This window comes from Cyprinodon variegatus, unplaced genomic scaffold, assembly GCF_000732505.1.
Source record: "Cyprinodon variegatus isolate N-32 unplaced genomic scaffold, C_variegatus-1.0 Scaffold5, whole genome shotgun sequence".
NCBI classification, from domain to species: domain Eukaryota; kingdom Metazoa; phylum Chordata; class Actinopteri; order Cyprinodontiformes; family Cyprinodontidae; genus Cyprinodon; species Cyprinodon variegatus.
The window spans coordinates 1891226-1916976 of NW_015150458.1; the positions used below are offsets into that span (position 1 = coordinate 1891226).

At 38.5% G+C, this 25751-nt stretch overlaps 2 protein-coding genes across 2 annotated transcripts in view; both read right to left on the bottom strand.

Moving 5' to 3' along the window:
- Positions 1–424: 424 nt before the first annotated feature.
- On the bottom strand, positions 425–13318 carry qser1 (glutamine and serine rich 1). Its single transcript, XM_015374189.1, has 13 exons — positions 12907–13318; positions 10639–10748; positions 10367–10504; positions 6654–10229; positions 6046–6305; positions 5030–5146; positions 4820–4953; positions 4578–4744; positions 4315–4452; positions 4139–4236; positions 3910–4053; positions 2336–2431; positions 425–1595 (listed from the first exon to the last, which is right to left on the bottom strand). Exons 1-13 carry the CDS (start codon positions 13023–13025, stop codon positions 1455–1457), a joined length of 5238 nt encoding a protein of 1745 aa, XP_015229675.1. The 5' UTR covers positions 13026–13318; the 3' UTR covers positions 425–1454.
- Positions 13319–16050: 2732 nt separating this feature from the next.
- The window catches only part of prrg4 (proline rich Gla (G-carboxyglutamic acid) 4 (transmembrane)), a 13239-nt gene continuing 3538 nt past the window's right edge, over positions 16051–25751 (bottom strand). The window contains exons 4-6 of the mRNA XM_015373708.1: positions 20267–20408; positions 17933–18121; positions 16051–17861 (exon numbers count right to left, since the gene is read on the bottom strand). Of these exons, the coding sequence (XP_015229194.1) occupies positions 17834–17861; positions 17933–18121; positions 20267–20408 (359 nt within the window). The 3' untranslated portion in view covers positions 16051–17833. The remainder of the gene's footprint in view (positions 17862–17932; positions 18122–20266; positions 20409–25751) is intronic.

Genomic DNA, 25751 nt, shown 5'->3' on the forward strand with positions numbered 1-25751 from the left:
TCAAAGTTCTTGTTCTCCTTTTTAAAGGTTCAAGACCAGTCCCACAGTATCACGGATCTCAACTATACTTCCAAAGGCTTTTCCCTGGCATTGAATCAACTTTTTAAGCCCAGGAATCCACCCTTTGCTGCCATGTCGTTTACCGTCATTACATCGCTCTGAACATTTGGTGGCTGCATCCACAGTCACACAACTGATAACTAAGAAGTTTCAATCAGGCATCCTCCTCTGGCTTACCTGATTGCATGATTGTTTTCTGTCATTCCATCTTGAAGAGATTAATATATATACGTCTAGGACAATAAAATAAACAGGAATATGTATAAAATGTACTGAAATGCAGGATTTTTCAAAAAGATTCAGCACGGAAATAGGAAAATGCAATGAGAAATGAATTTACTTCAACAACTTTACCAAGTGTGAAAGCCACCATAAAAAGCTCCCGTGTAATCTTCTAGAAAGTCTAAAAATTTTTCACACTTTAGGAACACATGGCTTGCAAAGTAGATTTCTTATATGTGCCATTTTTATTTACAAACTGCAAAAAAGAACTGGTGATTTCAACATTTCTGGCTCACAAACAGGAATCTGTGAGAACTGTAAAAAGACAATGAAAACAACCAATATCTTCAAAGCACAATAATTATTTCAGTGAAAAATATATATTTATGTCATAAAACATGGGCTTTGTATATAAGACAATATAAAGACAACCTTGAGTTATTTATTTTTCCTAAAACAAATCAAAGTAACGTTTTTTTGTCCGATAAAACCAGTAACTGTGCAGGTTCCATTAAAACCCTTCTCATGGGGAGAGAGGCGTGTGATGCTTTCAAGTTCAACATTCGTGATTTGCAGCTGTTAAGTTACTCAGCAGAACAGCTGAGGATTTCACCTTGCTGTCTTTCTACAAAATGTACATTACATGAAGAATTTGGCTCTCCATTCAGGAATTGATGTTTAACAGCATAAACTAGTTATATATATATATTTATTTTCTTTTTTACAATATATAATCTCTGCATGTAAGTCTACTTTAAATGATGGATGAAGGCTTATTAAAATGATATATGATCCAGCTGCCTTTGATTTGTTCCAGTTCACTTCCTAGAGCGACTGTTTTCTATCTATCAGAGGTTATTATATGGCCAAAATAAAAAAGGATAGTAGAAAAGCCAATAGAAACCTATAAAAATGGCCCATAAAACACGGGCCCAAAAAACTATAAAAGCGTACAAAGAAAACGAGTCGCACCATGTGTAAGTCTTCCAAAAAGCTTCCCAAAAAGAAAGTCTTCTGTTGATCAAGTTACAGCTTTGTGTTCGCTTCGGATCTCTGTGGCTGGAGAGATGGATCCTCTGCTGCCACTGTCACTTAATACATCCTCTTGTGTTTAAGCGTTGTACTTTGTTTTTGTTTCTCCTTGTTTTTAAACCTAGTCTGCCATGGCTTAATCATCTGCAGACCTGCTGCACTTCACTGATTAGCTCTTCAAAATGATCAAAGAGTCCTTCTACCCAAGCTTCGTTCTGCAGGCACTTTTGGATTGTCTCCTCCTGCCCCAGGTTGCCGTCCTGCAACCGCAGCGAAGCAACCTAGACGACACACAGAAACAAAACCAGACTGAAGAAGTACCGTACAAAAAAAAAAAACATTTCCCAAATTAATTTGTTTTTGTAAAATACAAAAAAGGAATAAGTGTTACAAATAGGGGTGTCCCTATGCGACTTTTATATCCAATATCAGCCCAAAAATGGATATTAGATATGATCCAATTGGTTAATTTTACTGTAGGTGGGCCAGTTGTTTTTCTTGATTTTTGTTAACTGTCTTAATAGCATTACTTGATCCAGCCTTTTCTAACATTCTACAGGATAAAACAAGCAATAAAAGCTGGTATGATTAAAGCTAATAGTGAAATCAGGTCAATATCGGTATCGTATCGAAAAGGAAAAAGTTGCATCGGGACACTGCAAGTAACAAATTTAGCAATAACTTGTGCACTGTATAAAGTGCAATTACTATTTCATAACCTGAGCAACAACCTGTGTTTCTATAGAACTGAAAGTGCAATAACTACATATATGAATATAAATATCCATCTATATAAATACCCATGTAAACACTCTGTGCAATAAACCCTGTATAATGATCCTACTCTATATATATATATATATATATATATATATATATATATATGAAAAAAAAGGTTATATTTGGCACCTTCTTCTTCTCCTTTGACTATGTTAGGTGATGTAACGAGCACATTTCTCCACTGTGAGATCAATAAAGTCAATTTATCAATCACAAACACAAACTGTAAGCTATTCCTTACCTTATCTTTGCACATGAGGTAGGTGTGGTATTTGTAATGCTCCAAAGAGTGGTACAGAGAGAACCACTGAATTTTCTGCTGGTCCACAGAATACTCCTGAAAGAGGAAAACTGTGATGTTAAAAAACTGCACTGTCTTTGGCAAAGCTTCGTGATGTGAAGTTTTTTTCTTTTAATCTATCAACAACAAAGCAATGGAAAGCAAATAGTTGTTTCTTTGAAATTAAGCTAGAGCAGACATTTACAGCTCAGCGATAACTTCCCCCCTCACCAAAGATGAATGCTTCAAGCAGTTTAACAATAAATGTGAATCTCATCCTACCTCATCCAAAATACTTAGGTTATCCAGAGCTTTTTTCTGCATTTGTGCTGCTGTAGGTTTAGACTGCTGGAGGACATAGGGACCCATTTTCATCATTCTGCCTCATTCTATTTATTGTCCCACTTTGCACTTATGCTCTCTCTACTTTTTCTCATAGTAGTTTCATTTGGTCTGTTCCTGTCTGGCTGTGACTCCATCCTGGAGTGAAAAATCAGCTACGCTGCTGCCATCAACACCTTTGTTTGTAGATGTTGGAGCTCGGCCTGTTTTTCAGAGTAGTCCTGGTTCTCTGGCTGTAACTAACTGTATGTGCTCTCTTTCATCCTCTGACATGGGAGCTGGCTCGGAGCTCGTCTGCCCAGCTGTGTGTTTCCTGTGGAGCTGGTTGACAGTTACCCTTTGTATCACTGCTTCTTTCTGTATGTCTATAAATCCTTGAACCCCAGTCGGCCTTGGTAGATGGCCACTCACATTGAACCTGGTTCTGCTGGAGGTTTATTGCCTGTTAAAAGGGACTTTTCCTCTCCACTGTTGCTACAAGCATGCTTGGTGTAAGGGATCGCCTTCGAGTCAATGCAATAAGCCAGTTTTCCTCAGATAGAAAACTGTCAACCAATCTGACTGTATGATCTGGTTGAATTGTCTCTGTAAAGTGCCTTGAGAGGACGTGTTGTAAATTGGCGCTATATAAATAAACTGAATTGAATTATATTTCAGTCGGCAGAAATTTTTTGATTAGAAAAAGAAAACAAAACAACTGTTTTATCAAGTTAGTCGTATCTAGTATTCTGATGTTACATTTTGGGTCTGTAAGCTGTAAGCAAAAAAAAAAAAAAAATGACTGAAGATTGACAGAAAAAAAATCATGATAGAGCTCTGTGTGTACATAATCTGTAGTCAGGATAAATGTATTTACACCTCAATTTAACATACTGGAATAGGTTATAGTCAGCATCTTTATGTTTAAATTAAAGGCGACAGAAATACGCATCTAGAAAACTAACTGTTACAGAAAACTCTTCTTAAAAAGGGTTGAATATCAGTAGTTTGGAGAGATAAAATCCTCATCTTAGAGCAGACTAGTCTATGCAGACCTTCCTAATAAGGTTATTAACCCTAAGTGTGTTAGAGCACAGAAATATGCTGCAAAGTAAGCCTGAGGATAGAGGTTGGAAGACAGGAGAAGCAAAAACTGGTGACACTGCGCCCTCTGCTGGACTCAGCTAAATAACAATGCTTTTTACAAGCCTGACCCGCATCACTTGGTCCAGGGTCTCGTAAGGCTTCATAGTGTTCTTGTCGTAGGCCTTCCCACTGAGACGTACTTTAACGGCTGAGGTTTCACCATCCTTCAGCTCAGTTACTACTGAGATTTCCGGGAAGCTATCTAAAGCCGTCTGGGGAAAAAAAAAAAGAACAAAATAACCAGCTAAGTTAGAAAAAGGAAAAGGTTTGACTATTATAAGGTCAAAAAAAGCTCACCTTTAAGAACTGCCCTATATGCAGTTTGTTAAGCAAGCGTTTCCTGATGTCACTGATCATCCCATCTACTTTCTTCATATGTGGCAGCAGCAACTCATCTATAATAAGAAGCATGGAAAACGTTCTAAATCCTTAATAAGAGCAATCAAATGGCATCGGAAAACTAGATCACAAACCATTTGCTCTCTCCAGCGCTGTCATCACATCTTCGTCTAAAGCGACACTAATGAGGAGCTCAACAAAGCTTTTGAACGTGTCCTTCATAGTTCTCATGTTGAGCTTGAGCAGCCGTGAAGTAAATGGAGCGTTTAACTCTGAGTGAGTTCAGCCGAGACGAAACATCAGTGGACAAAAAGGGGAAATGACAGAATAGAAAGGAATAATGAAAATGAAAGAAAAATTCAAGTATTTATGTAAAAAAGAAAATCCTTCACAGTACCTTCTTCTGCAGATGATGCTGAGGGAGTCGATGAAAAATCCTCTTTCCATTTTTTCCTCTTTTTGGGCGGTGAATCTGCCCGCGACTTCACTTGTTTGGGCCAGGGCTTTTGGTTCTGGGAAGCTGACGGATTCGTCAGCCCCAGCAAAGCTTTCATTTGAATAGCCCTGAGAGACAGAAAGAGGGTTACATTGCTGAAAAGCCGTTTGGACAAACCTACTTGTGCAGATTTATCAACATACTTTAGCGAACTCATAGGCTTTCTGCGTGGCTTCCGACTACAAACTCGCACGTACTCCCTTTTGTTAAAATTTTCCAAAAATTTCACATACACTCTCTTGTACAGGGTCTTTGCATCACCAAAGTATCCAAGGTACTGCAATGCACAGAAAGGTTTTACATGACGTTAAGAGATACTATAATTGATTCATCCATAGTCTGAGTTAACTTACACTGTTTGTGGCAGAGAATACTCTCTTTCCATCTTTCAGCTCAGGCACAAATTTCTGAAGTAGTGCTTTCTGGACCTTCCAAATAGCCGGAGGCTCAACCCCTGCCCTCATTGTGACCTGAAGACATGCAAAACAAGCTGGGTTTCAGGTCATAGCAGTAGATCGTTGGTATAAAAAATGACACTTAAGTAATAGAGGGAAGTCATCTTTTGTTTTCAAATCTTCAATGATAAATAGCAGATCTAAGTCTGCTAACTGCTATTAAAACGCTTCGATAAAGGAATTCAAACATTTTCTCAGCATCTTTGCGACACACATCCTATATAATTCGTAAAAACAAACCAGTTAGAAAAATATCTTGGTTGAGTTGGTGTGCACATCAAATTTCAGGATACCTTTCTCAGACCAAAACCTGCTATCGATCCCTTGAATTTCAGTCACATTAAAGTTAAGCTGTTGCTAAAGGATGTATCTAGCATGTGGATCATTATTTTATTAAAAATATCTCGTTTTATACTGTGGCACTTCTTTCCATGTCTTGAACCTGGTACAGCTGCATTAAGGACTGAGGCCTCTGTGCACGGTTTGTGCACTCTACCCCTAAAACAATGCTGTACCCTAGTTTTTCAGGTGAAGCTAGGAGGATATTTCTCACATAAAGGGCAGGAAGGGTGTTGAAATAATTCAATATAAGCTTATCATTTGATGTTATCTAAACCTGGTTCATTATCCGGGGGACTGTGTACGCTGCTGAGATCGAGGGAACAATTCTCCGAAGGTTATTCATTAAGTGGGAGAAGATAAACTAAAGGAATTTCTATTATGTTCTACATTATAGAGTATTATATCATCATAGATTGGTGAAAGGTCAATCTCATAGTTGGTTGCCATTTGGATTGGTGGAGATCGGTATTTGGCAGGAGGGTGGGGTTAGGAAAGAGACAGATTCTGAAACAGCAACTTGATGACTCTGCCTAACTCTTAACTTTCTCTTTGGTCACTAAAAGTCAAAGTACCTTAAATGTTTCGATGTCCTCATTCTTGATGACAAACTCATCTCTCTCTCGATACATCCCCTCTCCCTCGCTGTCAGATGGCTCCCCTTCCGTCAGCCCCTCAATGGCCACAGTCGTCTCTTTGGTCAAAAACTCCTTCGCTGCTGAGACTGTAGTTGGTGCAGAGGCCACTGGCACAGGGCCCACCGGAGCAGGTGTGGATACTGGTGGCAAGCCGGTAAGCTTGACTGGCTTCATTACTGGCACCTGAACTTGGTTATCTAAGGAAGGAGTTGAAATGTATAATATTGATGAGGAGTCATTTTAGCCTGCCTGTCTCAAAAAAACAAATTCATGACCAAGAGTAACTCAAAAGAGTTTTGCAAAAATCTAATTTAATTTAATTTCCTGCTTTAAAGAACTCTACTCATCCCCAGCAGAATCTGTTTTCTATTGACTAAAAATGCTAGGCTATGACCAAAACATTAAATAAATCTAATTCATTCAACACACAGTCGAATTTAATCTCTGGAAACAACGGTCCACCAAAACTTGCTCGACAAAACATTGAACACTTAATTACAGGCTGACTGATTGATGTTTTCTAAGTCAAGGCAGGAGGCCATTACCTGCATTTGTTCTCCCATCTGAAGACTTATCCAGAGCTGAGAGAGCTGAGCTGATGCTGTTCCTAAGAGCTTGATTCCTCCCAGTACTCTCCTCTTCGTCTGAGCTGAATGAGCAACGTCGGTTGCAGTCATTCAGGTTCTTCTGCAGATCCTTTTCCAGATGTTTCTGCTGGGAGTTTAAACCTGGACTCTCCTGGGGAAGTGAAGGCCTAGGCAGAGTCAGCACTTGCGGTTGCAAAGAAGGCAAAATACAAGGTTTGGAGCAAGAGGAGGGTTTTCTTGGACGACTGCTTGTTCTCGTATTGCTTGGAGAGTATTGCTGTTTGGGGCCTGATTTGATAAAGTCTAAGAAGGAGCCAAGAAAACCGGTTTTGACTTCTGGCTGCTTCTCTTCCACCTCACGGATCTTCTGCCAGATTCTTTCTTGCTGAGGAACACTGTCCTTTGCGTGCTGACCATTGGAATCCACAGGACTTGACATTGCAGTCATTTTGACGTCATTTGGCTGCTGACTTGCCATTTGGCTGTAATGGAGGTTTGTGGAAGAAGAGCAAACAGAGCTTGGTTCAGACATGACTATAGTCTGCTGACTCTGGTTTTCAGTGACGCCGGTGCAAAGCAAGCCTCGATCCATGTGGTGGTACTGGACGTGAACTGGTCCCAAACGTTGGGCTGCTTCAACACCCTCTGGCTGCTTCTCTTCCACCTCACGGATCTTATGCTGGATTCTTTCACGCTGAGGAACACTGTCCCGTGTGCCATTTGCGGCAGATGGTGAACTGGCATCACTGCCCCGTGAGATTTGGCACTTAGTTTGTCCACCCCGCATGGTCGGTCTAGTGAATCCCTCTCCCTCCTCAGGACCACCTGGTTTTGTTCTAGACTTGGAGCGTGTTTTCTTTTTTGGTGAGTCTTTAGTTCCAAGAGATTTTTGAGTTTCTGCATATTTAGTACCATCTTGGCCTCCATTGGATATACCTGTATATCTAGTACTATCTTTGACTCCATTGGAGACACCTAGGGAGCTTAACACCTGTCTAGCTAACTGGAAGCTGCTCTCAGAGATCCTTCCATCCCCATTTATAGTGAGATTATTGTAACTGTTGTGGCCAACAGACTGATCCTGGCTGGCTGTAGCCATGTGAGCACCATTTAGTGTCATACTGATAGTGTGGCAGTGAGTGTTGGAGACCGGAGGATGTTGTGCTGAGGAGAAACTAGGTGACATCTGGCTTATATCCACAGTCATGAGATGACCTTTGGAATCCACAGGACTTGACATTGCAGTCAGTTTGATGTCAGAAGATGATGCTGCTTTGACAAAATCTTGAGGTGTGACACCACAAGCTGCCTCTGTAGCAGCAAAGATGTCGTCGACATCTGACAAAATATTTCTCTCATCTGCTAAGAGCATCGAGTCTGGAAAGCAAATAGAGTCAAGAGCAAACTGACTTTTGCCATCATTTGGCCGCTGATTTGCCGTCTGGCTGTAATGGAGGTTTGTGGAAGAAGAGCACTGTGAGCTTGGTTCAGACATGACTACAGTCTGTTGACTCAGGTTTTCAGTGACATTGGTGCAAAGCAAGTCTCGATCCACCTGGTGGTACTGGATGTGAACTGATCCCAAACCCTGGGCTGGTTCAACACCCTGCACCAATACCAAATTTGAAGTGTTCTGACTTTGGTGGACAAGAGGCTGCTGGACAGGAATCACCTGGTTGGACTCAAGAAACACCTGAGAACTAGGGAATGACATATAAGAAGAATGGGCAGGTGGAATCTCACTCTGGGGCTGAGTGTGGGATTGCTGATTTTGTGGATGTGGCTCAGGAGTTCTGAGCTGTTGGTTAAGCTGCTCTTTACTAATAGGTCCATGTGAGGAAACAGGAGTGTTAGAGGTCTCTGAGCTAGCAACTTCATCACCGTTGACACTGCTTAGACATACCTGCTGCTGGGTCATTGAACCTACATGTCCATCCTTTATCTGTGCTTGATTTGCATGGCAGACTCCTAGAAATTGCTCATCAGATTGAGAATTGTTTCGAATAACAATCTGTGGTTTGTGATCATCCATTTGTGAAACCACATAGATAACAATTTTGTGAGTGATCATGCTATTATCAGCACCAGAACCAATGGACACCTGCTTTAGTGCCTCGCTGTCATGGGGTGGAAGGTCTTGTTTGGCATATGTTGGCCCTGCTTCCTGTAAGGTAGATATGTTATCCTGTTGAGCAGGTGAAGAATATGTAGGCAAAGGTACAGATAAAACACTGTGAGACTGTGTCTGCTGGTGGGAAACAATGGTATGTGCTGTACCTCCCACCGACCCCTGTAAGGGTTTGTATTCCACCATAGAATTAGGTGTAGGAAGACTTTGCATACATGTGGACTGGAACACTGAGTTAAGAGACTGAGCTGTGTTGAAGCTTTGAGAGTGTGTCGCCGAAACTTCATTATTCTGAGACGTAAATGGCACATTCAGGACACCCTGAGAGTGGGCACTTGGGTAGATCTCTGAGAAATTATCTTGGCATAATCTCTGAACATGGGTTCCATACTGGATCTGCTCTTGACTCAGCACTGGAGTGGTTGTATGAATAAGAGTTTGGCTAATGGGCACCATATTATCACAGTGGCTTGAGTGGGACACCAAGGTAGTGTAAAGTGAGGAAAGATTCTCTGAGGGGTAATGGGAGGTCTGTGACTGTGTTTGAGGGGTCACATAAGTCTGAGACAAACTGTCTGACATAAGACCAGATATCTGGGATGCTTGTTGACTGGCAACATCAGCGTTTTGCTTCTGAGTAGATGAGGAATCTGTTGTCAGTTTCTGAGTGTTACTCTCTCCATCCTCTGCAGTGTGTGAATTCAGCCGGGTAGAATCCTCTGCACTTTTCAGCAAAGTGGATGAATAAGGCTGAGTTCCAATGTCGCTTTTAGGTTGGGGGGATCTATTGACCCCTTGTGTGGATTCCTTCTTCGAAGATGAGCTGCAAGATACTGGTGTGCGACGGGAGGGGTCCTGTGGATAAGACATATCTGGTTCACCGCCTGGGACAAAATATTCCTGCAAGGAGTCTTCTGTGTTGCCTATTTTTTCTGATGCCGTGTGGCTACTACAAGGCCTCTGGTGGTGCTTGATCACACTACATTCACGTTGAATAGCTCCATAGGTCTGTGGGGCACCATGAGGGGTGTGCAAAGCAGAGGGAACAAGGCTAAACTGGGGCTGCAGTAGGTGGGGGGCTGACTCCTGGGCTGAGCGGTATGTAGAGGAATCCACCGGCAGAGCTGAGCCCACAGAAGGCGCTGAAAGATGATTGAAGGCCAGGGCAGTGGGCAGCAGAGCCTGGCTGGGTTTAAGATGAAGCAGGTGGTCATGGTGAGAGAACAGGCCACTGGTGGAAGCACTGAAGGCACCATCCGGAAGTGTTAGGGTTGTGTTGGTAGCATAGCTCCTTGATGGGTAAGCACTTGTGTGCTGAAAGGTGGACAGAACAGCAGGAGAAGGGGAACTGGTTGTGGAAGGCAGGGCACCAGTTAGATACAGATCTCTAGAAGAGGAGTTGGCACCTACAAAGGAGATGTCAAAGATTATAAAAGGCCATGAATATGCATGTGTACAGAAAAGTACAACATCTAGGATTTAAAAGCATAATTAAAAGAAGTCGTTCTGTGTATACATTAACTCTACGGGTATGTTTTCTTACCAGTGGTGCAGGATGGAGGTCTAAAAGGAGGAACCAACGAGGCACGAACAGGACCAGCCTGAAGACTTCTCGATTCCATGGCTGACAGGAAGCTCATGATTGAGGTCACAGGATTATTACTGCTAGACTCAAGGGTGCCTGACAGTCAAAATTAAAGAGAATCAAAGCTATTTAAATCAAAACCATCCTCAAGCATTAAGGCCTTGGATAATGTTAGTCATTCAGCTGACCTGGCCCTTTTATAAATCCAGCTTGTAGAATCTAATACTCACATACAGCAGCTGGGATGTGTGCTGTAGTGTAGGTCGGGAGCTGCTGTGTCGTAGTGAAGCTCTGCTGCTGGGCGAGCTCTCCATCAAGGTGAGGTGCAACATTATAGGGACTGCATGCACAAAGAAAGCTGATATTAATTTGTAAAGTTGTTTTATTTTTGTCCCAAGCAAGAGCAAGCCACATTGTGGGTGGTGAAAATACACAGTTGATTTAATAATCCTGACAGCTGCCTTTAAAAAGTTCAGGTTTTTAAAAAAAAAGTTCTGGTAAAGAAGGTGCCAGTCCACAATGGCTAAAGTTCTGCTCATTTTATATGACTCCCTGAGCAAATATTCACTAAAATGGTTGAAATCCTTCCTAAGCATGCTAATGACAATTTTTCCTGATCGAGGACCCATAAACAAATTTAGGACACAAGGTTTTAAAGACTGACTGTGCACACTGCAAGTCGAAAGCATTTCTGGCACAGCTTCAGAGGATAAATTCCTCTTTTTCAATCTATTATCAAATCATGTATGTTTCTTGTAACACATTAAGCTTAAGGAAAAAGATTATCCTAACTGATTTAAAAAACAAAACACAGAGTATTTGCTGGCACCAAACTGGGAGCCACTTGCCTCTCCCTGTATCTGTGCTCTGTAACAAATTCAAGCCATTTAAAGATTATCGTTACTATACCTGGAAGAGCTCAACTAAAGTCTTTCACAATGTTTTCAAATACTGGAAAGCAATTATTTCAAATGCTGTATGTTAGGAAATGGAACCTGATTGGCCATAGGTATTGTGTATTTTGGAAAAGTTAGTTTGTGTTCTTTTTATTTGTGCAGAAATCACTTTGTAAAATGTCTAAATATCTAAATTGCTTTGAAGGGTGCTACAAAAATAAAATGTTATTATTTTACATAGTTGTCACCCTGAAGTTCTGATAACTATGTAGGGGAGTGGAAACCTTGTGGTTAGGGTGTAGAGCTTGGAATCCTGAGGTTGTGAGTTTGAAACCCACTCCCACACACTCTGAGCAAGACCCTTAACCCCGGATTGCTCCCTGAGTGCCCCACGATGGCAGCCCACTGCTCACCAAGGGGATGGGTTGAAATGCAAAGGTAAATTTCTCCAATGTGAGATCAATAAGGTTAAATTATTGTTGTGGAACATGGCTATATACTCAAACAGCCACCACATTTAGGGTTTTTTTGTTGTTGTTGTTTCCAGCCAAAAGGTAAACATCTGTGGACGGAAAGAAGCTTATTATAGCATGTTTACTGATTCCTCTGACTTAAGACCAGAAATCCTCCAGCAATTTACAGGAAAACTGTAAAAAAAAAATCTCCATAAATTGTATCACTAACTCAAGATGATGCAAGCTTTTATACAGGCGCCAAGAAAAAAAAGATACTTAGATCACCAGGGAGTGTTATCACAGATCCTTCCTCCCAGCAGCCCTAAGACTCTATCTATAACCACCACTGTTCCCAACAACCTCAATAAGTTACATTCATTCTGATTCAGCAGTTTCTCTACCTTATTTGAATAACCTGCAGCTGTCATTTTGCACATTTCAGATGTTGCTGCTATTTTATCCATTACTCTAAAAATGTCCATAGCTGTTTATTAGTTATTTACTATCCAGGTGGAGTTTTTTATATTGTTAAAGCACTTTACAGTACAGTATTTTATTGTTTATCTTTCAAATCTTTACTATTGTTTTATTCTTATAAATTTTTCTAAGGTCCATATTATTTGTGACAATTTTCTCTATGTTTTTGCTGATGTAACACCTGAATTTCCCCATTGTGGGATTTTCTATTCTATTCTATCATTAGACAAAGAAATAATTGAGTTTTATGCACTTCAGCTTCCTACTCTTGATATTCTGTTCCATTTATCGTCGTAATTAGTTTCTTATAAACGTATAAGAGATAAAGTAATTAATGACAATAGTAAAAATCTACAGATATACACCAAGTTGTGTCGGTTCAGTAACTAACTAACTAACTGGCTACTAGTTGTCCAACTTGCATTGGTTTAAACTTATCAAACATGTCATAATAAAGGTCCCAGTGTTCTTTAACTAGCAATAGTCCAATGCTTACTGTTTGCTAACATAAACTAGCTGAGGGAGGCAGGCAACCACAGCTGTGTTTATATCCTAAAATATATTAGTAAAGCCCAAACTAACGTCTGCAGCTGTGTTTAAAAGCAAACACTAGGCCCTCCATCACCGGGCTTTCCTTGGGAGGTGAGCCGCCCACTCCTTCAGCTCCTACCTCGGTTTGGTAGCAGCTGAGCCGCGCTCATAGGCCCATGAAGCTTCGCTCTGAGGAGGAGCAGCCAGAGTATTTAGCGCGTCTGCGATGGTGGAGCCCGGCCAGTTCTCCTCCATCATCCGGTAAAAGGTTCACTTCTACGCCGGAGCTTCGAGAAGCAGCGGGCAAACATCACAGCAGCCCCGCGTCCGACCCACCGGGAACCCTGGGAGAGAAACGCGGTGAAGTTGGTGTGAAGTTGGATGTCGAAGCTCCGCGGAGGCAGCGGGATCTAGCTCATAGTTGATCCGACTGAGGGACTCTGATTTCGGCCAGCGTCTCTCAGCTGCTCCCTCCTCCCACACGTGGTTGTGGAGTTAGTGACCGTTCAGAAATGTTTGAACCCAGAACTATTGAGAAACAAAAATCAATAAACTCCTTATATTGTGATCAGCAAAGAGGAAACTGATATAAAATCATGCCAACAGATAACATCTGTAAGGTGCACTTGTTTTATTCCATTTTGAGTGATTTAACATTTTTAAAGATACAAACTGGGACTTTTCCTCAATAGCTTGTCACCCACCGACTCAAATACATTTTAAAATTATTCTATTACATTAGGCTGATGGGGTACACACACATTTAAGCCTTTGTTTACTTTCAAGATTTTTTTTATAATAAAAATATATATATTTCTTTAATAGCTTCCAGGTCATGTGACCAACTGACCCCAAATCTGGATGAATTTGTTCTACTACATTAATCTGATGGGGAACACTATTTTTTTCTTATTCCATTTTAAGACTTTGTATATATTTTTCAAGATTTTTTAAAATCATTTTCTTCTGCACCATCCAAAATGGGATGGAAGCCATCTCTCCATATCAGACCAGGCTTTCTCCAAAAGGATTACCAATTAATAATGACCTGCTGCTAAACTTATCATCACTTGTCAGATGAATGGGGGGAAATGACGTCATTTGTACAAGTAAGAGTTACATTTCAGATATCTGATGTTTTAAATAGGAGGAATACTATCAAAGATACGTGAAATACATATCCATTCTAGCAAATATATGTTAAAATAGCCACTTAAAATAAGTAAAGATCTCTAGATATCTGAAATGTAGTTCTTACTTGTACAAAAGTTATTTCAGATTACTTAAAATTTTATTTCTACTGTTAGTAATGTAATTAGTGATATCTATAATACAGTTCTGACAAGGAATATTGTAATTGTGACAAGGTAGAATGCTTTAATGCTACCTATATTAGAAATTTGACTAGTCAGCCTGCTTATTTTATGTTAAAATTGAGTCTCATAATTCTTTTGCAAGTATTTCAAACAACATTTTAGATAGGCATTATTAAAATTGAGTTATCTGGAATTCTAGTCATAAAATAAGTGGTTGATATCTGTAATGACATCTCTATTAGCTGATGTCAAGAATAGGATTTCTGGAAATCTGTAATGTTGTATTCATTTTGTGATGTCATTATGATTATTATGAAGACAGCCAATTTAAATCGCCAGTTGTTACATTTTATTGGGGCTTTGTTTTCTGGGTGGACTCACATCTTTCTCCTGCCATCAGTCAAAGTTTTTTTTTAGCCAGACTTTTTCAACATTATTTCCATTTTTATAATAACAAAGCTTGTATCTGTGGTCTCCTTCACTAAAACAACTGTCAATTAATCTCTAATTTCCTAATTAGTATACTTGTCATTGTACTTGGGACAACAGTATTGAAGAAAGTATGAATTTGATGCTGTGATCTAATGTAAATAACCCCATCCTCACTTCAAAAGATAGGTAAAGCAAATGTTGTGGAAGCCGTTTTGAACCATGATGGCCTCCGTATTGTGGTAATGTAGAGGGGCGGTTCAAGCCGCTGCAGTCTGCTGAAAATTACACATTGTAGCTTTAATGATAATAAAAAAAAATCACTCCAGATGTTCCAAAAAAGAAATGTGGTCATCATATTTAAGCATGAATAGACTAAAAAAAGCAACTTTAGAGAATGTATATTTTGCTAAATAGAATAAATTTTTTCTATTTTGTTCAGAATAATAAAATCTAAATTGTATTTTGTCTACTGTGCAGGTTAATTGAAACTATGTAACAGTCCCTAAACTTAAAAATTCAACTTAATCAGTGCTGTTTTATTGAGGAGACAATTCCTTGTGAGGGGTAAGAAAAACCCAGATTGGTTGAATGGGTCTTTCAGATCATCTGCATGTTGTATGATGTTTCTAATCTCTTCTCTTGACAATATCCTGGTGATTCTTTAAAGTTTTAGTAAGTTCAGAGTCTAGATGCTGGTCAGGATTCTCAGTCATCCAGGTCATAGTCATTCCAATAGAGTCAAAAAACAATCCAGTGGACTTGGTTTTCCAAGTTTGAAGACATTTCTCTTCTCATCCAGGAAGCTTTTTCATTTCAAAATGTCAGAATTAGTGTTGAGTTACAAGCTTTATAGAGTAGCCCAAACAAAGCCCTGTTTTGGATTAGAAAACATGCAAATTGAACCAGAAGAACGGATCCACCCCTTAGAAATGTTTGAGTTCTTTGCGAGTCTGCAATACTTGATACTAGTCTATGCCTCTCAAAGGGGGGAGTCGTCATTGTTGGCCTGGCTGACCAGGCCAGGTGTTTTGATCCCCCAACGCTATGCAGGAAATCAAAGCATCTCGTTTCTAGCTCACCTTTTACTTTCACTTAAGCCTTCATTAATATAGTTTAAGACAGTTCTCTGAACCGCTAGCATTTTTAGCAATAACATTTTTTAACCTTCCATTGTTTAGGTGGGTGTCAGCAACTGGGTGAAAATTCTTGTTAGAGGACAATAGTGCCACAATATTTCTGTGAGAATTCTTTTTGTGCCGTACAATGTATTTTACTGCAAAAGCAAAGTTTGGGGACAATATAAATAAATAGAAATTAATGTAAGTATACCATCACATCAGACTTTTTGAACTTAATTTCTTAAGCTCACTTTTAAATTATTTTTTTATTTGAGACATTAGAACCATGTACATCTAAAACAGCTCACTGCAATGAGTATGAAAGAAATGTTTCAGTTCAGATTTAACAAAATCCAGTCATTTGGAAAATGTAAGAGAAAAAAAACTTAACTGTGTATCAAATAGTGGAGAGTATATAGTCAAGATTAAACAAGGTCTTTTAAACACTATAAGAGTTGCTAAGGTGATTTTATTAACTGTAGTAGTGAAACTCAAGCTAGATGTTTGTGGATTTTTTCCCAATAATGTATGAAGAATCAAGGCAATAGAACAAATGACACATATAATTAAAATAGAATTTTATTAAAATAAAATATTTTAGATTTAAACTCTACTTAACATCATGTGAAAAATACAGTTCCTTCATGAAATCCCTTAATTCTGACATCTTGAAAAACATCCGTTTTGCAGATTAGATTGAAGCATAAACTACAGCATTTGGTTCAGATGAAGCAAAGTTTTTCAGGGTTTTATATCCAGAGGTTTTAGCTGTACTTCTCATTTGCTAATATGTGTTTCTATTATTTCAAAAGACTGAGCAGTTTTCAAAACTTAAAATATCTGAAGCATTGATGTAGATCAACTATGATATTAAAATACATTTCAAAAGTCATCTCAGGATTGACCGTTATCGAAAAATAAGGATTCACATGACTGTTTTGGTGCCCATTGTCTACATTTGTCACATTGAAAGCAGGAAGAAAAAACAAATCACATTTTCATTGAAAAAAAAAAAGAAATCAAAGTGAAAAATTAATAGTAAATTATTATGGACTAAGCTGGAAGATCAGTGCATAAAATAAGCATCCATTTAATGGCAGTTTTTACCATCGAGGAAATGAAAGCAGCTTCAGGCTTATTGTCTCTGTCCCAGAAATTAATATCCTGAGTTTCTTGGTATGTGATCCATAAGAAGCTCTCTCTTTAACTCCGTTACAAACACAGTCTGCTCCTCTGAGGAACAGTTTCAACAACTCAGAGCACACTATCTACTACATCCTTTGGATAAAATAAAGAAAAAAAAAACGGCAAACAAAATTCAACTGTATAATTAAGCTCAAATAAAAAAGGAGGTTGGTTTACATTACATGTCATGTTATACGTTCAGGCAAGCACACATTAAGAACAGGGGAACCAAAAACTAAGATGATAATAATGATCAACCAAAACAAAAGAAAAAACTATTTAGAAACACTAACTTAATTCAATTTGAGCAGAGCAACAGTTTTCTTCGTAAAAACATCTGATAGACCATAGTGATGTTTTGATTTTTAATTCATTTACAAGAAAAATCTGTTTGGTAACCGCCCTGAAGTTTCAAAACATATCTGGCATGTCTTCAACAGGTCGTAAATTCATCTAAAGAAAAAAAGATTGTGGACGACGCTAAAAACGATGCAAAACATCAACCTCAAATAACCACAGCAGAGAACAACACAAGTCAGACAAAAACATTGCCTCTCTAAAGGTTTTTACTTTTCAGGAAATGAAAAGGCGTTTTCCTTCTGAATATAAATATCCATTAGAAAGTGTCAAAAAAAGCAAACTGTATATTTATTAATGAAACCACAGAAAGGGTCCAAGAATGGATTAATTTTACAAGAAACTAACAACAATAAAATACAGAAACAAGGTTTTCACCTGACTGCAACAATATGTTGCCTGTTTTTTGGTTGCTGTCATTTTAAGACTGAAAATGCCAGAGGTGACATTAAAATAAAGGACAAAAGAATTACATATATAGTAATCTTACAAAAAAAAAAAGTCTACTTTGGGGGGAAAAAACAGCTTAATAAAGGTGATGGATATATATAAAAAGACACCTGTAATCCTGTCACGTAAAAATAGAGTATCTTGATGTAGATGCTACTTATAAATTAAGGTTTTAATTTTTCAGTCAGAGAACGTTTCTTTGAAGATCCTACCGTCGAATACTCCCGGGTCTCGAGCTGAAACAACAAAGAGAAAGGTAAGCACTGTGTCAGAGGATAAAACAAAAGAAAGGATGAATTCATATTACCCGGGATAGGGAGGAGGTGGTAAGTCATGCTGTCCATTTAATCGGATTGCCTGGTCGTATGTGGGTAGTCCAGGAAGGTCTTCTACATCCACAGTGTGTGAGGATCCTGGAGGGGGCTGTCTGGAGACCTCATCCAACCTTCGCATTATCAGGGAGGCATTGCTCCTCCTGGGACGTCCACGGATGGAGCTGAGAGGACAAGGGAAAGGTTTACATCATGTTATGCTTAATGTGTCTGCAACCACATGGGACAGCAGCTGCCATGATATGTCATAACAAAACATACTTGAGTCATGTGTAGCTCCTGACTGCAGTGGTTTTAAGAGTTAGGAGTAGAAACAGAAAGGCAGGATTACCAGTGATCATCTGAATTATATATAAGCTTTCTTTCTTATCCAGGTTTTTTTGGCCATTCAGAGGTAATTTAGTTTACCCTTTGTCCTAAAATACTGACTAAATATCTGAGAAATTGCAGCAAAGGAACAAACTCCTTGTCCCAAATAAAAAGCTTCAAGTCTGATGCGTATGATGACCTCCCAATATACCTTCTAGAGAAATGCTTTAGGACATGAGAGAGATTGAGCTATTAAAGAAAACTTAAAAGTGAGACAATTAAAACCTGCATAAATGTGGATGTTTCAACAATGATATAAAGCAGGTTAACATTAAGCCTCTGATTTGGGCTATTCAAGACTTCAGACTTCAAATCTGGTCCCATGCCATAAAATCAACCCGTTAAAAATAAATCCTTATAATTCAGCCTAAGAAAATTGGGCAGTTCGAAATTAAAAAAGTCTGGGAATTAATGCCATTTACTCCCACAATGAATGAACATTCAATAGTCACCAAAAATAAACATCCTGAGTTAAATGGCTCATTAAAAACACATGTTCTGAATTTGATCAAGCTGTAATACGAGAACGGGAAATAAACATGCGCAGGTATAAAAGCAGGATACATGTGTTTCATTAAAAAACAATAAACAAATGATAGGCATTATGCTGACCTGCAGTCTTGTGCATTGAGAGATCAATGGTTCATTGTTCTAAGATCTGAACCTTAGAGCAAATTCTTTGAGTAGAATTACAGTAATATGGAAATAGTTTTTCATTATCTGTAATCAGTGTAAAAAAAAAAAAAAGGTATGATGTATATTTGCACTTTAAAAAAAAGTAGGACAAACTGCCACATTCTTAAAAATCTTAAAAATTTGCAGTTAATATAAGTCTGCAAAGCGCCTCATGATATGAGCAGTTTTATTTAAAATACGTGTTTCAACTACTATCCACATCTATGGATCTATGCGTGCAGATTCATTACCACGAGGCCCAATTATATCACAAGAATGAGTGCGTGCTCCTGCAGTAGCCAATCAAAAGGTAGCTTATTTCTCACATTGGTTCCGACCTCAAAGTGACAAGTGTTGACATGAGCGGACAGAAACAGATTCAGACTAGGGTAGGAGAGAATCTACGAGTGCAGAGAGGGAGCATACGCTGACGCTGGTGACATATTGGGGGCCTTGTGGTATTAAATCTACACACATAGAACATTTAAAAATGTGCGTGGTAGTCTATGTGTGTGTGTGTGCGTGTTTTAAATAAAACTGCTCACATGATCATTTATTACGCGTGTGCACTTTTAGGAGAATTCTGACTTCGAAGCCATTGTTTTTTTGATCAATCCACCCATCAGACTGTTTCCATTCATAATTCTTCCTTTAATTTATTACAACATTCTGGTGGCTACCAAACACATTTACCCAGCTCTCCACTTCTCTCACCAAAACATCTATTTCTGTCTCGGTCAAACTGCACCTATGTGTAGAGGGTCGAACATAAGGTAGAGCTTTAGGCGCTGTATGATGTCTCTAATCTCTTCTCTTGACAATATCCTGGTGATTCTTTAAGGTTTTAGTAAAGTCGGAGTCTAGATGCTGATGAAGATTCTCAGTCATCCAGGTCATAGTCATTCCAAAAGAGTTTTAAAAAAAATCCTGTTGAGTTTGTTTTCCAAGTTTGAAGACATTTCGCTTCCCATCCAGGAAGCTTTTTCAATTCAAAATGTCATAATTAGTGTTGAGTTTGAAGCTTTATAGAGTAGCCCAAACAAAGCGTGTTTTGGCTTAGAAAACATGCAAATTGAACCGGAAGAACAAGTCGCTTGTGAGATTGATCATGAATGTGTGCCTTTTTTTTGGTGTGTGTGCATGGTTTGATAAATCTGAAAAAGTTTTTGGATGTATGCAAACTTTTAGTATAAATCCCACGCAATAATAAAAGATAAATGAGACCGCTGATCTTACCCCAAGTGTGCATGGAGAAGTTAGCTTACCTTGCACGACGACTGAAGTCCCCTTTGCATTTGGCTTGACACATATACCAGATCAAGACGCCAACAACAACCAGCACCACTCCAGCACAGATGAGTCCCACTAGAAGTGCGGTCACATCCACCCTCGTAAGATTGTCCTCATCTGGGTATCATGACAAACAACAGAAATTAAGATTAGTAACAACGCTTAAATATTGAACAGGAGAATATTTTGGCTTGGCAAAAAATCATCTTAATGTTTCTTGAAACATTCATTAGCACTTTGCCCAAACCAAGTAATGAGAAATGTCTAGCTGAACCATAAGGGGGAAAGATACTGCATCAGCTTGTGATTTGCATTGAAAAAACAAATAACACACACATCAAAATATGCAAAATAGTTAGCAAGATAGGAAGGCGAGAGTAGTCACTTAAAACAAGGATGGTAAAATTATTCTATCAAAGTTATTTAAAACATAGTGAAGTGATATAGGGAGTTCCTTGATGGTTGTGTTGTGCATTTTAGGGAAAAATACAGACCAAATGCATGGAGCAGATTGTACTTCCAAAGGAAGCTGAGGTCCTTCAATGTATTGAGAAAGATATTGCATGTCTTCTATAAGTCTGTTGTGGAGAGTGTGACCTCTTCAGGTCACACTCTCTTAATTCTTCATAAAATGAAGAATTAAAGATAACAGTTAGAATCCTTTTCAAAAGACTGAAACAACACCAGTGTCTTTAGTCAGAGGCTTCTCCAGCTCTGGTGCAAGACTGACAGCTACAAAAGATTCTTCCTACCTTCAGCTGTCAACATCTACGACAGGTTCAAGACAACAAATAAGAAAATAAAAATAAAAAAATTTAATAACATTTAATTTCACCTGTTGTATCAAAGTATTCTTGAATTACATTGAATACATATTTTTTTTATTTTACAGTGATCTTTATCAAACAATTTTTTATTCTGTAGGGTAAATTGTTACTATTACAGCAGAATTTGCTTTGCAATTAGCCTTATATGCCTATAATAAAAAAAAAAACAACCTTTCCTCCATTAACAGGATTAATGATGCGTCATCCTGTCTCACAGGTTGACAGTCCAACTGGAAAGTGGTTACAGGCTTTTCTTTTTCCACACTTTCCTATTATTACTATGTACATTATTCCACGATGGAACTGGTGTATCATTTAAGAGATTATAAACAATACTGAATAATGATAATGGGAAATCTTTTTGTTTTGTGATGTTCGATCTGAGGTAACCTGTCACAAAGTTAATGACGCATGACAGAGCAAAACCAAGCATGAGATCAAAGACTGGATTGTCAAGACAAGATTGTTCCCAGGAACAAATCTGGGGATGGATAATAAAAAATGTTCCTTTAGTTAAAAGGTCTCAATGAGCACAGTGGCCTCAATTGTTTATAGATAGTTTCATTTTGGAACCAACAGGATGCATCTTGGAGATAGCTGGCCATCTAAACTGAGTGATGAGAAGAGAAGGGCTCAAGATTTTCTTTATGGTGAGAGGATATGTTGATGAATATTCTGTCATACAGGTCATAGTCATTCCAAAAAAAGGTAAAGAACAATCCACTGGACTTCCAAGTTTCGCTTCCCATCCAGAAAGCTTTTTCCAATTCAAAATGTCAGAATTAGTGTTAGGTTCGAAAGCTTTATAGAGTAGCACAAAAAAGTTGTTTTGGCTTCGAAAACATCCAAATTGACCCATAAGAACGGGTCCGTCCCTTAGGAATGGGGAGCCGTTGGGGTTATTTTAGCTTTCAATACCCAATACTGGTATATGCCTCTGAAAGGGGGTCGTTAGGGGCAACTGTTGGGGCCTGGCTGCCCAGGCGAGATGTTTTGGTCCACTGCATGGGGGTGGAGGTTTCATCTATAAAGCTTTTGAACTCAAGGCTGATTCCGACATTTTGAATTGAAAAAGCTTCCTGGATGAGAAGAAAAACTTGTGGTATTGTTAAAAAAAAAAGACTTAACTGTAAAGGCTGGCAAATGTCTATCATTTTTTTAACTGAGCAAGGGCTGTGAATGTTGGATATGAATATTGGTAGTTTTTTTTCCTCCTTTTTTTAAGTTTGAAAAAAAATAAAAAATAAAAATGAAAACACGACCACAGAGTAAGAAAAAATATTGTGTGCTGAAGTTTTTCTGACTGGTTGATGAAGGAAAACTGGAAATACTAGTTTGAGTAGCAATTATTACTAGAGCTGACAAACTGCTCGTTATAATCGACTGCTACTTAAAATCTTGACAGCATTTGTTGAGAAATATGAAGAAAAAAAAAAAACCCATCTATGATTCAGGTTTTTCTTTTTTTCCAGATCTTGGACTGAGATGACAGTTCTAAGGAGGATTTAAGGAAGTCCTTTTAGTTAAAAGAGAAAAGCAATCGCTGAACAGAGAGGGAGGATTGCGGTTTTAGCTTCCAAGTATCGACTACCTGTTCCTGGAACTCATTCTACAGAGATGACGCAAGAGTACTTATCATTCAAATGGCTTAAAACAAAACCTATACACAACAAGAAACTCCACTATGCAGGAGGATGATGGGTGAGTGAGTGTATCTGACTTGGAATGCATGGCCCTCGTGATTAAAAACACCAACACTCCAACCACAGATCACTCCGCCGGAAGCTGACAGAACTGACAAAGACTCATGGATAGGCGTCAAAGAGTTTTCAGAAAAACAGAACAAGAGTTTGGTTGCTTGTTTTGTGGTTGCTATGACTAAGGATATGGATAGTTACGATGCTGTTTGATTCTATAGCACCATGTTTTTCTAGCATGATAATCTGTGGTTCATTTTTCCACATACTTGCACCTATAAAGTGCTTTAGGGCACAGGCTGCAGTGTCTATTCTGCAGCATCTTAACATGATACCTTCACAGGGAAATAAAAATTGATAATAATCATTATGGGGGAAATATATTCCACATGATTTCATTTTTAAAGGTGACTGATCATGTTATACAACTTCTATACACAGTTTTTACTAAGCTACACACTTAATTTTTGCTTTTGCTTTTTTTTTTGTAATCAACGTTCTCTGTTTATATTTACTATAACAGTGGAGGTGCAGGACTGCTTGTATGCAGGGGGTAAATAATGAAGAAGTAATAAGGCTAAGCAAGTTAGGACCAAGTTGTTAAAATAATCCAATGATTAAAAAGTCCAAGATCCAGTGTGACTAAATATACTGAAAAATATTTAATTCAAGGAGGAATAAGACTCTCTTGCATATGAAGCCATCTGTCAAACCGGTGAATCTGGATAGAAGTATGAGTTACAGTAGATTGCATTGCGTCCGGGACAGGACCTCTGACTACAAAACATTTCCTTTCTACCACTGTGCTCAAGTGCTCTGTGTCGATGGAACTCGGTTTCCACAAGACATTGCCCTGTGTGCTGAGGCCACATTTTTCTACCGGTACATTAATCTCATCGGTCCAAAGGATAAGAAAACCTTGTGGTTTATCCATGTGCAGCATTAAAAACAGTGAATGAGAGCAGAACAAATTCAATTGACAATCCTTCAAAACCCACTTTTTTTTTAATCATGAACTACATCAATAAAGCCAACTCAAATCTGAAGAGTCTAAGCTGTAGTCTTGGGATTTTGGCAATATATCTAAATTGTAAGTTTGACCTTAGGGTGATTTTGTTTGGACATATCCTGGTGGGAAAGTTGGTGGCTGCCTCGAACGTTTGCAGTTGAAAATTAGCTCTGTCCTTTTACAATGAAAATGTGGTTTTTTATAAATTGAGAAGCATCCTCAGTATATATCAGTGTAATTTCCATTTTATTTCCTACCTGAAACTATGTTACTCCTCTTCCTTACCAGCAAACTGCCTGAACACCTGTTTTCTCACATGATCACACCTGGGGATGGATATCCATCAACTAGTGTTATTGGCATTTCGTTGTAATTCAAAAACACTTAAAGTTTGGTGATTATATATATGAAATGTGCATTAAAGTAGGTTATCACTGTAGCATAAGTGTGTACTTTGTCCTTTTTATTACACTGCCTAGCCAAAAAAGGCACCACCAAAATAATTAGTCACACTAATATTTAATTGGACTGATTAGGGCACACTAGTATGGCGATGTTTCGATAAGCTTCTGCAACGTCACAATATTTGTTTTCACTCAGTGTTGAATTAACTTTACACCAAGATCGATGATGAAAAACTTTGCAAAGTCTTCTACAGCACATCCCAAAGATTCTCAATGGGGTTCAGGTCTGGACTCTGTCCATGAGTGAAAAAGATCTTTCATGCTCCCTGAACCACATTCACATGTGAAGCCTGAGGAATCCTGGCATTTTCATTTTGAAATATTAATTCCAAAATATTCTTATCTAATATTTAATTCATTAGTAATTGTCATTACACTATCACAAGTACAGAGCAACAAAATTAAATCAAATAAAAAAAATACCACTTCCCAAAGCAGGCACTAGCGTGAAGAGTCTTAAAGACCCACTATGGCAGCTCATTACACCAAACTGGGATACGACCCAGGCTTCCTGTTTGCAGAACAGGTGACCTACCACTTGTGCTAGCCAGCCACTCTGAATATATGACCCATTCCATCACGGAACAAACTGATGAAATAACCTGTTAATTCAGTATATCCAGGTAGTCAGCTGACCTCATTCTTTGAGCATATCCTGTCATGGATGCAGCTCCTCTGTGCTGTATGGCAACACAGTGATAAACTATAAACAGTGCATTACGTCCTTAGGACACATTTAATACCTGCATCCAATGTGGGTATACAAAGGAATAGGGGATTCCAAAATGAATCATACCCCTGAAAGATATATAATATACGCTCATCTTTTTAATTCAACCAATCGGTTTCTTCTGATAAGAATTAACATTTTCAATTAGAGTCTGTTCAGAGTTGATGAGGCATTATACCTATGTAACTAATAAAATAATCAAATACCAGTTATATCATTCAAGAAGCTTTTCAATGTTTAATTACTCTAATCGGACTAAAGTTGTGATGTTTGCAAGGACAGATGGGTTGAGAGAGAGGTAAAGGAAGCATCCTTTGTCAAAAAGAGAAAAGCCTAAATTAAGCAGACTGGGAGGACTGTGGTTTAAGCTTCCCAGCACATAAAACCTTGTCTTGAAACTTATGCCAAATGGCAAATTTGGAACAACTGAGATAAACTCTGGTTCCCTTCAATTTGAACATGTTTTGGGTGGTCAAAAAAAATAAAATTATAATAATTAAGAGAATAATTTCCAAAACATTTTTAACATGATGTGAATTTAAACAGATCAGTAGTCACTGCATATTGTTTTATAATTTTTAAGACATTCCTTATCTGACACAAATGTTTTGGTTAAAAGGAAATAATTTTGAAATTCAAATCTGCCAGAGATATGGACGGTTTTGAGCTTAAAGGAATATTACACCCAAAACATGATTAGCCTTCATTTTCTACTCACCCCCATGCTGAACAA